At 45.5% G+C, this 15,699-nt stretch overlaps 1 protein-coding gene across 2 annotated transcripts in view; it reads left to right on the forward strand.

Annotated features, from left to right (window-relative positions):
- ME3 (malic enzyme 3) overlaps positions 1 to 15,699 on the forward strand; it is a 327,811-nt gene that overhangs the window by 113,365 nt on the left and 198,747 nt on the right. The window contains exons 1-2 of one of the 2 annotated variants that reach the window (XM_059930622.1): positions 10,802 to 10,890; positions 11,266 to 11,463. The exons of the other annotated variant lie outside the window; for it this stretch is intronic. Of the exons in view, the coding sequence (XP_059786605.1) occupies positions 11,281 to 11,463 (183 nt within the window). The 5' untranslated portion in view covers positions 10,802 to 10,890; positions 11,266 to 11,280. Of the gene's footprint in view, positions 1 to 10,801; positions 10,891 to 11,265; positions 11,464 to 15,699 lie in introns of those variants that run through there. 2 annotated transcript variants of the gene reach the window in all.

Genomic DNA, 15,699 nt, shown 5'->3' on the forward strand with positions numbered 1-15,699 from the left:
TTGAGGTAATGAAAGTTTAGTAAAGTACAATTTAAAATTTCAACCTCATGTTCACTTCAAAGATTCTCCTCCCAGCTTGGGCCTGTTTCACATGCAGTGGGAAATCTCTGGGGAAGGAAAAGGCATATATAGTCTATTCTTCCCTCCTCTTCCCCCTCACCTTGAAATTTCTGGTCTCTACCTGGTTGGAGGAGGAAAGGGGGACAAGGAATGTAGTGAGTTGAATTGTTACCTCAAAGATGATATATCCATGTCCTGATCCCCAGATCCTGTGATTATGAACTTATTTGGAAAAGGGATCTTTGCAGATATAATTAAGTTAAGGATCTTAAAATGAGATTATCCTGGGTTATCCAAGTGGGTTCTAAATCCAATGACATGTCCTTATCAGAAACACAGGGAGAGAAGAGGAAGAGGCAGTGTGACCATAAAGTCAGATAAGAGTGATGCAGCCACAAGCCAAGGAACACCTGGAGCCATCTGAAGCTGGAAGGGTCAAGGAATGGATTGCCCCCTTAGAACCTCTGGAGGGACCCCAGCCCTGCTGACACCTTGATTTCAGACTTCTGGCCTCTGGAATTGTGAGAGAATACATTCCTATTGTTTTAAGCCACCAAGTTTATAGTAATGTATTATGGCAGCCCTATGAAACTAATACAAGGAGCGAAAGCCTTTATATTAAGAGTGTATTCTTTGTAGTTCTCTCATGGTTGCTGAAGCCCTCTGTGTGGCAAGTGTCCCAAAGCTGGCTGTGTCATTAGACACAAGAGCAAGTTTTCTTGGATGCCCTTACGGGAACCTGACTTAGGTGAAGAGCTCCCTGGCTGACCTCCCACGACTTTCTGCCCAGTTCCTGACCAGGGTGGTAAACCTTACAGCCTCTTACAGCTACAGTCCCCTCCCTTGAACAGGCCACCCTCAGGGGTGTTATACCCTCAAATGACTCAGGCCCAGCTACTTTTTGTTGTATCTCTTCGGCCTTCAAGAATCTCCACTCATCCTGGTCAGTGTGAAGAGTGGAGATCACTCCACCATGCAACTGGTCTCTCTCCTCTCCCACCATCACTGACTGCTTTGGTCAGCCTCTGGCTACAGAATTTCCCACCTCCTGGGGCCACAGCTCAGGCTCTCTCATGAGCCACCGAGGCGGGCTGCTCAGTAAGCCTCTAGCCAGAGACTGAGATGCTAGCCCGCCCTCTTAGAGCAGCACTCATCTCCAGGTGTGGTCCCCTGGGAGGCTTCTTTCTTTGTCTACCAACAACAAGAAAGGAGCCCTGGGCTCTCATCTTCTGCCAACGGGGGTGATAGCTGGAGGATCCATTTGGATCCTTAGAGCACTCCTGGAGGCCATGTCTAATGGTTCCTTGGTTTCTTTACAGAATGAGGGGTACCACCTATTGCCCTTAGGTTGGGGCTTTAGCTGAAATCCTGACATAATAAGAAAAATCCCATTCAATATCCTGTTGTACAATATATAGGACAGTAAGCAAGATTTAAGAAATGTAAACATATTGTTCCAATTTGATATCTTCTCTACTAATTCTCATCTGTTATCAATCAATTCTTATTCTATCCAGGATTTTCATTTTTTTGGCTTGGTTAGAGCTAGTTGGAACTTGTGATTAGATCAAACATCCCTGACTTAGAGTCTGTTAATTGCCATGAATTTTCTCTCTGTGATAGCTCCAGTGCTCAGCATGTGGATTATGTATGAATCCAGTCTCTCACTTTCTTCTTATAAAGGAGACATTTTCTTTCTGAAACATGAGGCTTGATAAAAGCTGAAAAATAAGGCTGCTGAATGTCATCATTCTTTTTCATCATAAGGAATGGTCTTCTTCCTCAAAGGGGAAGGTTTTCTCCGTTTCATTAGAAATCCCTCTGCAGGGATGCTAAGTGTCTTCTCGCATCCAGAAAGCCCTTCGCAGAGAGCAAAGTTTCTATTCTTGGCACCATCACTGATTTATTATAAAACCTAGATGATCTCTAAGGTCCCTTCCAATGTGAGAATTATGTAATTTCATGTACTCTGTAATTACCAGGAGTTTTAGAAAGCTCCCAGCTCCACTTTGATAATTCTCCTGACTTGTAAAGAAATTCCAATTCCTCCCTTCATTTCTGTCACACATCTTGTTAAAGCAAATATTTTTAAGGACATGTGGCAGGGCATCTCGACTGGGTGAGAGCTTGGATTTGGAGGCTGTTCTGTTGAATTTACACAGCTCCTATTGGAGGTCAGTCCTCTGTATGCTCCAGACAGACAAACGTCTTAAATGTGACAGGATGCTCGGAACATTTAAATCACTGTCTGGGCACATTGCTGATTTGCATGTGGCCTTGGAGTCTCATGAAGAAAAACTTGAGCCTAATTACAACTGATTGATATACGTGTGTATTAAACCCGGTGGACCTACCGAAGCTTGAATATAGATAGGGAAAATGCCTTTCCTCCAGAAAAACTTAAACAGTTTCCAGGATAGGCTGGCCAGGAGGAAGCAGAGGTTCAGAGTACATATGAGGCTGTCCTGGAATCCACTTTGCCCCATCTCCCCCCAGGACCATCTGTGCGCCCTGAGAAGGGGAGAGATGTAATGACCAAATCTGTCGAGGTCCAGGGATCTGCACTCTTCCAAGGGAGTGGTAAATCTGAAAGAATCGTGTTGAGAGGTGTCCTAGACCTTCATCTCAACCTTCCCCTGCCACCACCGAGAGAGCTAGACTCTAGAAGACTCTCCAGCAGAAGAGAAAACGTGGGGAACCACAGAAATGCAGAGACAGGTAGAAATAGCAGAGTTTCAAGCAGTACCAGCCAAGAAAGCAGCTTCAGAAGTTACAGTGGTCAGTGTCACTCGCCAGGGATCTGAGCAGAGTTGCAGCAGTGCTGGGGACTGGAACAGATGGCCACAGCCCAGTGAGCAGAAGGGAAGCAGCAGAACCATGCGTGTAATTCAAATTATAAAACCTGCCTCTCTGCTGGGCAGAATCCTAGATATGCACAAAGTTGGAGTGAGCTGAGGCCTTGGCATTTGATAGGTGGAGGGACGTAGATCTAGCAAACTAAAGGCTAGTGGTGCAAGTGACCTTACCTGCAACGTGAGATGGGGGAGCCCAGGAGACATTCAACATCCATTTAAATGGTATCTAAAAGCTTTATACTGTGTGTGTGTGTGTGTGTGTGTGTGTGTGTGTGTATTTTCTATGATAATTAAAATACAGCTAAAACTCACTGAACATTCAGCCTCTACTCTGGGTATTACCCACCTTGGAGATATACCAGTATTTCACATTGATTCTTTGAAAGCTGGATCTTTGAAAATTTAGTCAAGTGCAATTTAACCAATGTTTATTTAGCAATTATGATATACCCAGAATTGTTCTGTGGGAACACAGAGGAAGCATTGAAATAGCAATAATTACTATTTATTGCAGATTTACTGTGTACCAGGTATTTAATCCTCACAACCATTTTATGAGTTAAATACTGTTACTGTCATCCTCATTTTATAGATAAGAAAATTGAGGTTCAGAAAGATCTAGTAAATCTCCCGAGATCACACAGCTAGTGAGTGTCCAAACCCAGATGTATCAGCCTCCAAAGAGAAAGCTTTCAGCTACTATACAAAGAAGTTGAAAATTATATTGGCAAAAATCTGAGACAACAGCCTGAAACGGTGACCATGGTTTCTATCCCTTATTTTACTGTGCAAATTAAAGTGTTAAATAACATGTTGTTGGAGCTCAAATCTCAAAACCTGCTTTGAAACAGCAGGGTCAAGCCTGCAAAAACATAAAACGAAGTGGAGCTAATTCCGATGGCTGAAAAGCAAAAAGGTGTCTCTCCTGTCCATATCACTTGGATGCTGCTGGATCAGTCTCCACTGTACCCTTTGTAAGCCAGTCTTTTAGATTTGAAACCAAGCCCCAAATTCAAGCTGAGGAGAACTAAATCTGCCTGCTCTGAGAAGCACGCATTTTCCTGATAATGAGTGGCTTGCGGGGAATAATTGGTATGACCTGGAGGGAGAAACACTGACCTTTTGGTCAGAATCCACATTCGGTTTCACAGCCCAGTGAATGCTTGCTCTGTGGGCTGCCTGATGACACAGATAACATCCAGTGCAATAATAAACCATACAAGTTGAAGCTCTAACCTGTGAATCCACAAAGGAAACAAATTACATCTCTTCGGGGAAAGGCTCAGTGAATTCGGCAGGGGTATTTAAGGCTGAATAAGACCTGAGGGGAGGGGTCGAGTGGTTAAGTCTTGTGAGAAGGGAAAACAAAAGCCAACTGAAGCGATAAGAGCTGAAGAGAACCTTATCACTGTTCACTAGGAATTGACTAGGTTTGTCAATCTCACTAATTATATACATAAAGGAAACATACTTGAAAAACACTGAAAGCAAAAATAAGCCAAACTCTAGTGAGATCCTTAAGATTCCTCCAGAAAGCTGAGGATTTTTGTCCCACTGAGAAATAAGACTGTCAACAGGGAAAACCATTTTCCCCCCCATTATGGAAGTATGTCCGGACTGTTGCAAAGTCAACGAGGAAGCAGGAGGCTATGCTCATTACAGTTTAACAAGCTCAGAGCCGAAGATGGGAAGGAGCTGAGCTGGTGAATCAGGGGTCAGCGGGTGCAGGGGATGCTGAATGGGCCAGATGGGCGAATCACACCGCGGACAAAGAGCCCGCCCCTCACCCCGCTGAGCCACCGCCCTGACCTCCGAACAAACACCCAGGGCAGAAATTTGTTCCCCTTTATCAGCTGCTTAGCCTAGCAGCTGCTGCCATGAATTTCTGTTTCCGCATCTTGCCTTTTTCAAACAGTTGCCTTTTGGTCTAACTTTTTTTTTTTTTTTAACATCTTTATTGGAGTATAATTGCTTTACAATGGTGTGTTAGTTTCTGCTTTATAGCAAAGTGAATCAGCTGTACATATACATATATTCCCATATCTCCTCCCTCTTGCATCTTTGTCTAACTTTTGTGTGAGGTCGAGGGGCTGGGAGCAGAAGGGAAGGATGGCCTGCTGGCTGTCAGAGAACTGAGTGATTGAATAGAGTGTTTCAAGAGGGGCAGAAAATAGATTTTTAAAAGCAACCTCTGAGAAACCCAGAGACCTAGAGAATACACAAGAAGTGCTGGTTATTCGTTCTCTCCCTGGTCACCCTGATCAAGAGCATTTTCCTCTTGGCATTCTTGCTGCGGGACGGAAGCGGGGGCATGTATGAAATGGATTATAAATTGTTTGTGCCTAAACCAGCCATGAAAATAAAGGCTGGCCTGTAGGTCAGGCCAGGAAGGGAAGTGAGCCTGTTCAGGATTAGTGCAGAACTAGATGAGAATCACGCAAGGAGTCTGATGAGAAAAAAATGCAGTATGTTATATCCTTCTATCTGGAAGCAGTTATGTTTGGTACAACAATTGCTTGAACAGAAGGCTGAATGAGTTTATAAATAATGATTTCAGAGTGTTTTGTGATAACAGTATGCAGCCGTAACTGGATCTGGCAGCCACCTCTATTAGAAATGTGGTTAGTTCAAAGATATTCTTCTCTTGTTAAAATTAGCTATCACAAAATTATGGCACTGCAACAGAGGAATAGAGAAATAGAATGCAATGCAATAGAAAAATAAGAAATGCAATAGAAAAATTATTTTTCTAATGCAATGCAATAGAAAAATAAGAAACATGTTTTCTTCTGCTACCCAACAAAATTACTCTTTCATTTCTCCTTGTGACTTTTTCAGAATGTCAGAGGACTGTTGATTCCCACTTAAGGGACTGGGGGAGGGTGGCAGGGAGGTGGAGAGAGGGATAAGAAGAGAAGGAGAATCCGTTACCCTGGAAACAGCTCCAAAGGAGGGAGTCAGAGGGATCAGATGCAGAGGCTCTGTGGTCCCTGTATGCCACATTGTCCTTCCCTATTCAGGTGTATCAAATTCAGTTCCATGGGCATTTAGTGTACCCACCCTTGTGCTAGTTGTCATGTAGGATGCAACGGTGAGAGTGACATTGAGGATGATGATTGGAGATCAGATGATCGCTATCCATTTAGTGTTTGCCCACCAGGCCAGGCTAAGCATTTCCCAAATGTAAGCCCTTCGTGTCCCGGTCACCACCATGGCCTCTGGAACCTGGGTTTAAATCCTGGCCCACTTCAGTGAGTTATTTGACCTCTCCAGGTCTTATGTCCTCATCTGTAAAATGGAGATAATAATTGTACCAGTCAAGAAAACTCTAGTAGGTGTAGCTCAACAGAAAGAATTTAATAGAAAGAACTGGTTTCACAGGTGTTAGAGGGCTGAATGAGAAGGAAGGGCAACCACAGAGAGTAACCGTAGGAAGCAGCTCCCATTTCTAAGGCTGGAGAAAAGGGAAGAGGCTGGGACCATCAGAAGCTGGACCCATGGAGGAAGTGACCCACTGCTAAGTTTTCAGCAGCCTGGTGAGGCTGGTTCTAGAGCGTGGAAGAGGCTGGGACCAATGGTTGATGGTGGGTGAAAGGCTGTGGCTGGAGGGGATACTGAAAGGAAATAATGGCAAGCAAACAGAAAGGAGGACATCTCCCCTCTCCAGCCTCAGTCTCCCCCTACTGCCCCCTATTGACAGGAATTAATAGAAAACCCGCTGCTCCCAAAGAACTGGTTTGCAGAGTACCAACTCCAGCCATAAACCAGAGTGTAGAAAGGTAGATCTGGAGCTGAGGTAGATAGCTCACTAACCAGCTCAGTATTTCATAGAAACACAAAAAGAGTATTACTCATATTATTAACTATTAACTATTAAGTGAGTTTAATATTTATAAACTCCTAGAACCGTGCCTGGCATGTGGTAAGTGCATTACAATGAGCTTTAAAAAAAACAGATGACTACATTGCTCCACCAAAAACCAATGTGGGAAATAATATTAGAATACCAATTTCTAATCCAGGAAAATGATACGGTTTAAAGAGGTCACATAAAATGCCCAAGGTCACACAAGCTGGTCACTGGTGAAGTCAGGACTATCTGAATGAAAAGCTGTTGCTTTTACTTCTGGGAGCCTCCTTTGAGGCTCAGAGAAAAAGGGCACATAAATAAATCACTTCCCAGTGAGACGGACTATAAAAGTGCAAGAGGAGAGGCACAGATAAAGTTTGGGGAGCACGTGGGAGAAAGGCGAGCTGCTGCAGGTTGAGGAATCTGAGAAGACTTGCCGGAGGATGTGGTGTTTGAGTGAAGCTGAAGGGCAGGGCTTCAACTGGCAGGTGTTGGGAGCAGAAGAAACTGCTCGAGCAAAGACCCAGAACACAGGGCATGTATGCGGAGTGGCGAGTATGAGGACAAGGGGGAAATAAATGTTCTTCACCATCCTCTTTCGGTGTAAACAACAGAGTTGAAGTGTCTCCAAATATTCCTAGCAGCAATGTGAATTAAAGAGTTCACCACATTCATAACATGTTGCGTAGAATATTATACGTGTGTGAAGCAATGGGATTAGCTGAAAAATAATTATTTTAATGCACCTCCATTTTTAAAAACACATAGGGAGGCTCATTAAAATCTGCTTACAAGAGACAAGTGGTCTTGTTTCAAGGCAGTCAACTGAACTAAAACCCTAATTTGAAGCTGCTTTCCTGCCCTTTTACCAACGTACCAAATTTGGTTTCAACAAGTCCACTTTTTAGAAGGGTATGCACAAATTTGATTCATACCTGTTTTATTTAGTGCAACAAACTGAGGGCATTCTTGGTGCCAGGTACTGTCCCAGGTCCTGGAGATGCAAAGAATTGTAGATGGTGGTTCCGGTCCTCAAGGAACCCAATCTAGTAGTGCAACAGATACATGTGCAAATCTCTGCAATCACAATGAAAGAGCAAAGGTACTAAATGCAAGGGGAATATGGGAACTCTGGCCAGGGAGGATGGGAATGGGATTCCTTTCCTGCCACCCCGGGAAGTAGCATTACAACCATAGCAGAAGTCAGTAAATAGGATGTGAAGGCAGAGAGACCAAGACAAATTATGGAGACTCATCAGTTCTATCTAGTGCTGGACCAGACCACAGGGCTGGCTTGCTAAGGAAGTCAGAGTAGTATGGAGCTGAAGAAGTTCTGCAATATTTCCATGGCTCTGAACCTGGCCTCTGTAATCCTATGTTGAGGTCTAAAAGTAAGGAATGTGCCAGGAAACCAGGGATGGAAACCACACCTGCCAATAATAATAGTTAACAGTTTCTGAGCATCCACTCTACGCCAAACACTTTCATATAAAATGAGTGTTATATCCAGACTGGTAGTTACTAGTCCCCAGGAATCATTCTCCCCTTCCTCCTTTTAGTAGTAGACTCCCCTATTGAGCTTTAGCAGAGGGTATATATGCCTTTCCTGCTGGAGAAAATACTTCCAGGCTTCCTTGTAGCTGCTGTGACTGTGTGACAGGTTTCACCAGCAGAACGTGAGTAGGTGTAATGTGTGCCACTTCCGCATCATTTCCCTAAAGGAGTGCCCTCCACTTCCTCTTCTCCCTTTCCGCTGGCTGAGATGCTCTTGTGGTGGTATTCGTGCTTCCATGGAGAGAAGCCCAACACCCTGGAGAAAGAACCTGGGTCTGTAGAACACAGCAGCCCTCTCCTCTTGTCACTGCCTTCTGCTGCTCCAGCTGGTGAACCTGCCTTTAGCACCTTTCCTTAACTTGGCCAAAGATCAAACACATGCGAAAGAAAAACAATATGGTTAGATTTACATCTGGGTTAAGAGAATATAGGCCACAGGTGAGAGAATCTTAGATGTAAGCTGTATGCGCTCTAGTGAATAGATTGTATAAAAATTATATTGGCTTATTTGGGAACCTTTGATTACATCCTGGTTTCTAGTTAAGTTTCAAATGACTGAGGTTACCTATTAAATGTGCTCCAGGTGAGACAACGGTCATTGTATCGAGGAAGGGCAGACTATTCAAAAGTTCTGGATGATTTGTTATGTGTCAGGTACCAAAGATGGAAGCACACACATACATACACACAGGCACACACACACACACACAGTCTACCCTCAAGATGTTTGTCAACTGGTGGGAAGTTTGGCAGATATAGAAACAGCATTGAGAGGAAAAGTATCAGTTAATACTCTTGGTTGTAAGCAACCAAAAATCTGACTCAAGCTGGTTTAAGAAAAAAAAAGGATCATTTATGTGTTTATGTAAGTGTACAGTCCAAGAGTAAACCAGACTTCAGGCATTTAAACCCTACTGAACTGGAATCTTTGTGGCAGGGGCCTGGAAATCTGTATCTTGGTCCTCATCCCATCCCCCCACCTGGTAATTTCAATTCTGTTTTGGAAAGTAATGTTTTATATAGATAATTGAGCAGCGCATTGAAGATTGGACTGGAAAGGGGAGAGAGTGAAGGAGGAGATGATTGTTTCTGAGGGAGAGGAGAGAATCCTGAATCCAGGCAGGGGCAGCCCCTAGTGCCACAATACCTGCTTTGTACCTAGAACAAAGCCAGAGTGCACAAAGCCTCTGAAGGCTGCTTGCACGGGAGGTTTGAAGGGGAATGAGTAGAGGACCATGTCATTTGTCCAGCAGTCTGAGGGTTCACAATCCTTATGAAAGCGGCTGTCACTTCCGTTCCTTCACCCAACTACTATTTATTGTGCAACTATGCACGAGGCACCGAGCTAGATGTGAGGATACAGGTTTATAGGCAAAGAGCCTTTCCTCATGAAGCTTACATTCTAGGGGAAGACAGACAATAAACAATTAGAAAAACGAGCTAACTACTGGCTGTGTTAAGTTTTAAGAATGGAAAAAGATCCTTCACTACTTAGTCCCTAGTGGAGGCTGATGTTGGATGGAGTGGAGGAAAGGCCTTCGAGTTGACAACTTAGTGGAGACTTGAGAGCATGAGCATTCCAAACAGAGGCCATAGCAAGTGCAAAGGCCCTGAGGTGAGAGGGAATTGGATGGGGTGGAAACACAGGAAGGAGCAAGTGTGGCCAGAGCTCAGTGAGAGGGAGACTGGAGTGGGATAAGCCTGAAGAAGTTGGCAGCAGCCAGCCTACAGGATAACCTGTGGGCACCAAAAAGAGTCTGGATTTTATTCCACACACAATGAAAGGTTCGTGTTAAAAGGAATTTCCTGGCTACTGTGTGGAAAAAGGGTAAAATTAAAATTAAATTCAGGGCTAGATGGACTCCAAGGTTCTTACCTGGTCCCAACAATTCATGTCAGGCTCCGTGGGGTCCCCAGGAGCCTGCTTAGTAACTGGGGACCCTATATCAGCGATGTCTGATAGAACTTTCTGCAAAGATGGAAATGTTCCATATTTGCGCTATCCAGTCCCAAAGCTACTATGTGCAAGTGGCTCTTGAGCACGTGATATGTGGCTAGTGTGACTGAGGAACTAGAGTTTAAATATTATTCCATTCAAAGTAATTTGTTTAAAGGTATGGAGCCACGTGTGGCTAATGGCTGTTGCACTCGACAGCACAACGCAACACAACACAGCGCTGGGTGCCTGAGGGTTTCTACCCGTTATCCAGAAGCCAGGGCCTTCTCCAAATGGTGAGACTGTAAGAGGGTACCTTGATCCCTAAATGCTAAGCCCCCTCTGTGCGTACGGCTTGTCAAGACGGACAGGCTCAGGGAGTATCCTACGCTTCATTTTGTCACCGGGGAGGCAAATGCACACGGCTGTGAGGCGCTCCTCGCGCGCCCTCAGGGGAGGCCCCGCACTGAGAACAAGGTTTCGGGACCGCTCTTTCCAGAACGCACCAGCCTCGCGCTCTCGCGGCCGCCGGCGCGGTCCAGCCATTGGCAGGAGAGGTATAACGGCCCCGCTGCGTCTCGCCCCGCCTGCCCCGGAGCCCGGCCGCGTAGACATCAGCTCCGGGCGCAGCGCAGGTAGACTGGGGAAGCAGGGGACCTAGGCGAGCCACCGAGCGGGGCTGGAGGTTCGGGGATCCCTCGGCGCGCAGTCGCCTCTTCTCCTCTTCGGGGATGGGGGCGTGGGTGGCGCGGGCTGTGGCCCGCACCAGACCGCTTCCTGAGGTTGCTTTCGCTTCGCCGGGGGCTTGGCGAGGCCTGTGCAGCGCAAGCGAGAAGAGAGAGCCGCGCAGGTGGCCGCGCGGGAGGGGCGGGGGGCTGGCGCCTTAAACCCTGCGGGATCCCTGCCCTCTCCCGGAGCACGCGTCCCTGGCACTGGCTCGGTGCCCCGCGGCGCGCGTGGGTCCTGGCTGGCCGGAAGGCGCCCCTGACCTTGGTGTCTCCCCGTGCCAGGTCTGCGCAAGGGCCATGGGCGCCGCGCTGGGCACGGGCGCGCGGCTGGCTCTCCTACCCGGCCGGGCCTGCAGCGCTGTCCGGCACTGGGAGCCCCCCGCGCCCGCCCGAGGCTGCCACTCCAAGGCCGGCCCGGCGCGCCCGGTGCCCCTGAAGAAGCGCGGATACGATGTCACCAGGAACCCGCATCTCAACAAGGTAAAAGTCCGGGAGGGTAGGATGGCCCAAAGCCACTATTCTGCGGCCCGCGGGATGGGCGCCCCGCCCCCGGGGCCCGGGGAGGATCCTTCCAGAGGCCCTTCCAGCGGCTTTACATTTTTGCCTTGGGGAGGCTTGGTGCAACTCGGTTTGACTTTTTTACCACACCTCTTCTGCGTGGAAAGAGGTAATCAGTACTGCAGGAAGCCTAATTTCTTTCGTAAGAACAAATATAGGCTGGGTTAAGGTCCTCATGGCCAGTCTGACTTGAGGTCAGATCTCCCCTTGATGCTTGCTGATTCTGTTGATCTTGGGCAGTTCATTTAACCTCTGTCAGTCCAAGTTAACCTGTCTGTAAAGGCGAAACAGTTGTCTCGGGAGTGTTGTGAGATTTAAAGAGAAAATGGAGGTAGCGTTCTTAGCACAGTACCTGACATCCAGTGAGAACAAACGTCAGCTAAGGTTATAATTATTCTGAGGAAAAGATTTTTAATTTGAGCAGGGGCAGGAAAGTCTAGAATTATGGAACGTTTAGACCTTGAAAGGGCATCACAGATCCTAATTCAAACCTCTCCTTTTACAAATGAGAAAACAAGACAAAGGGAACTTGCCCAAGGTCACCAGCTAGTTAGTTCTGGCTCTGCCACTGGAATCCGGGTCTGGACCTCTGGTGCTTGGGTCAAGTTCAGACCACTGCTAACACAGTGCTTAGGCGCGCATACACTTGTTTCTGGGAGTAGAGTTTAGTATCATTGGTGTTAAAACCAAGAGACCTGGATTTGAGGCCTGTCTCTCAACACCTCCTTGAGTTAACTTGGGCATCTCCTTTAATTTCTCTGAGGTTCAACTTTCTCCTGTTTAAAGTGGATATTATGACAGACCCACCATTCCTACCACATTCTGTTATTGTGACGAATTACTGAACTTGAAATCAAATTTTAAACTATATAAAGTGCTTGGTAAATAAATAATTACTACAAAATAAAAGTTTGAATAATTTCTTGGAATCAGGATTGTGAAATTCAAGTGAGGAAATAGTTGTGGAAAAGGTGTTTTTGAGAAATAGGAACAATTGTATAGATACTAAGTATTGTGATTACTTCCTGCAGAATTAATAGAAGCTAAGAAAGAAAATTTTCTCTCAATCTCCATCTATCACACTACAGTCCCTGCTTCACCCCAGAGAAACCCTAAATCCTTTGTATATTACTACTTTGGGATAGGTAAGGTGTTTTATGAATTTAAATTTACTTTGGTAGCAAGTGTTAGAAAACTCAGCTCAAACGGGCTTAGCAAATAAGAGATTTCTTTAGCTAAATATCTAGAGGAAGGAAGGGTTTGACCCAGCAGTCCAGATGGCATCCCTAAGGATGCAGGTTCTCTCTGGCTCCCTGCTCTGCTTTTGCAAGGTCAGCTGCATCCTCAGTCTCCATCCAGTAGAGCCTCTCACCCGGATTCTGCCACAGTCCCCCATCTCCTTTTTTCATACCACACCATCCAGGGATAGAAAGACATTTTCTTCTGGTAGCTCCTGTGGAAGAGAAAGGACACTTTCTCTGGAGCCTCAGAAAAAGAGTCTTTCTGTCTCATGGACTCTGATTGGATTCCCTTCCATCCCCAAACCGGTCACCATAACTTAAGTAAGTCAGGGCTCACCCCTGGATTTAAAGAGAGAGTTTAGGTTAGGGGCACCCATACCAACTGGCTTAGAATAAAGGGGATATGGCTCCCCACCCCGTCCCCCAGTAAATCTGTGTATTTTCATTAGAGGGAGGAGGGATAGATGCTGGAAAGCAAAATAATAAATTCCCACTACTGACTGTGATTGTTTGAACAATCATTGCTTTAGAAATACTGGCATATTACAGTTAGTACTTAATGCTTTATGAATAGTTAAAAAAAAATAAAAGAAGGACTTGACTGTCTCTTTTTTTTTTTAGCCCTAAGTTTATGGTTCCCTAAAAGCACTCTTGCCCCTTGCCCTTGTTCTTGATGTAATTTTTTTCCTCCTAAATAATATAAATGGGACATTATCCATAAATCTAGGGGACTGACCTTTTCATGATGTTAAAGATTTTTTTGTATATCCCTGAAGTCAGCTGATGCTGGTCTGGGGTGAGCAGGGTATCTGGAGTGCTGCTGAGAGAGGCTGTTGGCCTCCCGCATTCGCCCTTGGGGAGGGAGGGGGACAATGGAGGGAGCAGCACTGCCTAGGAGCTGCCCCTCACTCCCCGCTGGGGTGCCACCCTCTCGCTGTCCTGCTGACCTCCAGCGCTCAGAGAGTCTCCAGGGAAGGCTTGGCGCTTGGCACTTTCCATCAGCCAGATGGGGAGACTTGCTGAGTTAAACAGAACAACTGAGGTTATCACTGAGAAAACAAGAGAAGGGCAGCTTTGAAAGGGACCAGTACTTAGTGGGTGGGTCTGTGGGTGGATTTTTTTCTGCTAGACTCTGAGCTCCTCCAGGGCAGGGACCGAGTTTCTTGCATTTGTGGCTGGCACTGGGTAGTTCCTGAAGGGTGTTACAAGGGCATGAACATGAAAGCTGACATTACATTCTTCGAGCATGTTCTCTGGGTTTGCCTCCCGCTTTTGACAGATCAGGAGAGGCATTTAAGTTGAAGCTTGAGGGCAGAGGGTCATCAGGAGATGGAATTCTCTGAGAGAAGAAGAGCTACTGAACAGGCCAACCATCACTGCTGGTGTGCAGTCAGGGTCTGGTCCCTGCTCTGCCATAATCTCGCCGTGCGATCTGTGCTGAATCTCATTAGCCTCTCTGCCCATGTCACACCACTGCTGTGAGGATCACAGGGGTGAAATCATTTTGAAAACTGTACGGCACTAAATATTAGATGATCGTGTTGACAAGTTCCAGAATCAGGGTTGGAAGCTCCCTTAGATATGACCTAGTCTGGAATTGTTGGACGTGAAATTAGCTTGGGTCTAACCAGCATTTTTATGTTAAAGAAATGGGTTAGAATAGAATGAAAAAATAGTAAATGTATTAAACTTAATAAAGATAAGTATTATACCAAGTCACCATGTGAAATACCAGTTTTCGCTGTGGATTGTCATTAAAAAAAAAAAAAAGTTTTTGAAAACCATTGTTCTCATCCAGCCTCTCATTTTCAGATGTAGAGGCAGGCTGAGAAAGTCAAGTGATACCACAGAGATTGTCATTTGTTGCAGAAGTAGGCAGAGGAAGCCCACCTCCAGATTTTCAGTCCACTGAATCAAACAATGACAATTCTCATTCATATCTGCTTTGACTGATTCAGGCATATTCAGAACGATGACAGAACTGGAACTGGATGATTCCAAGTTCCCTACAGGAGTCTAGATTTTCTGATTGATGCAAATTCAGCAATACATCAATTTCAACTTCCCTTTTTAAAAAAAACAAACAAAACTAATATTGTACCTTTCTTCTAAAATTTACATAATGACCTCTTCTGTTATCCATGTAGATTGTGGCAACAGAGTAAATCTTTGATTACATATTACAAGACATCAGACATATTTTACTTACATTAAACAGGCAATTATCAACCCCATTTTATAGAGTATCTTCATAGGACGAATCATCCCCATCCTATTCATGTAGTAGCAAGTGAGCCATCAAAACGTTGCTGGCCCCAGCTTATCTCTGGCCTCTTTTGGGAAGGGATGTTCTATTCCCACTCCCCAAACTAGACTTGAGTCCCCTCCCATTTGTCTGCTCACTCCATGTTTCTTTCCTTTTGGCACTGCGCACCCTCTTGTCATGGCTGGTTGGTTTGTCTTCCACACTAGATCCTGAGCACCTTGAGGACAGAGACTGTCTTGTCACACAATATTCTCTACGCCTGACTTGAGATGCTCAGTAAATATTTGCTCTTTGAATGATCTCAATCGAGTCCTAACCCCTTTCCTCTCAATTTTATGAATCTTAATGTGACTGCTTTACAGTTAGCCTCATGCTCTCGTTGCCTAGAGAAATGGCTACAAATAGCCTATTGGAAGGAAATACACCTACTTGACCTTAATCATCCTGGACTTCAGGGCATTTCACTGCAGGGGGGCATTGTATTTCCCAGAGTGGGTCAACCTCCTCCTTTGATCCACATGCCAACAATGATTTTTTGCCATAAACTTCCACTGACTCTTCACCTAGTTCTTTGCAGTTTTTTGATCTCTTGAGCTTGATGGTCAGGGAAAGAGTGAATTAAGGGTGCTTGGTCCAGTCGCTGTGATTACG

Source organism: Balaenoptera ricei, chromosome 8 (genome assembly GCF_028023285.1).
Source record: "Balaenoptera ricei isolate mBalRic1 chromosome 8, mBalRic1.hap2, whole genome shotgun sequence".
Taxonomy (NCBI): Eukaryota; Metazoa; Chordata; class Mammalia; order Artiodactyla; family Balaenopteridae; genus Balaenoptera; species Balaenoptera ricei.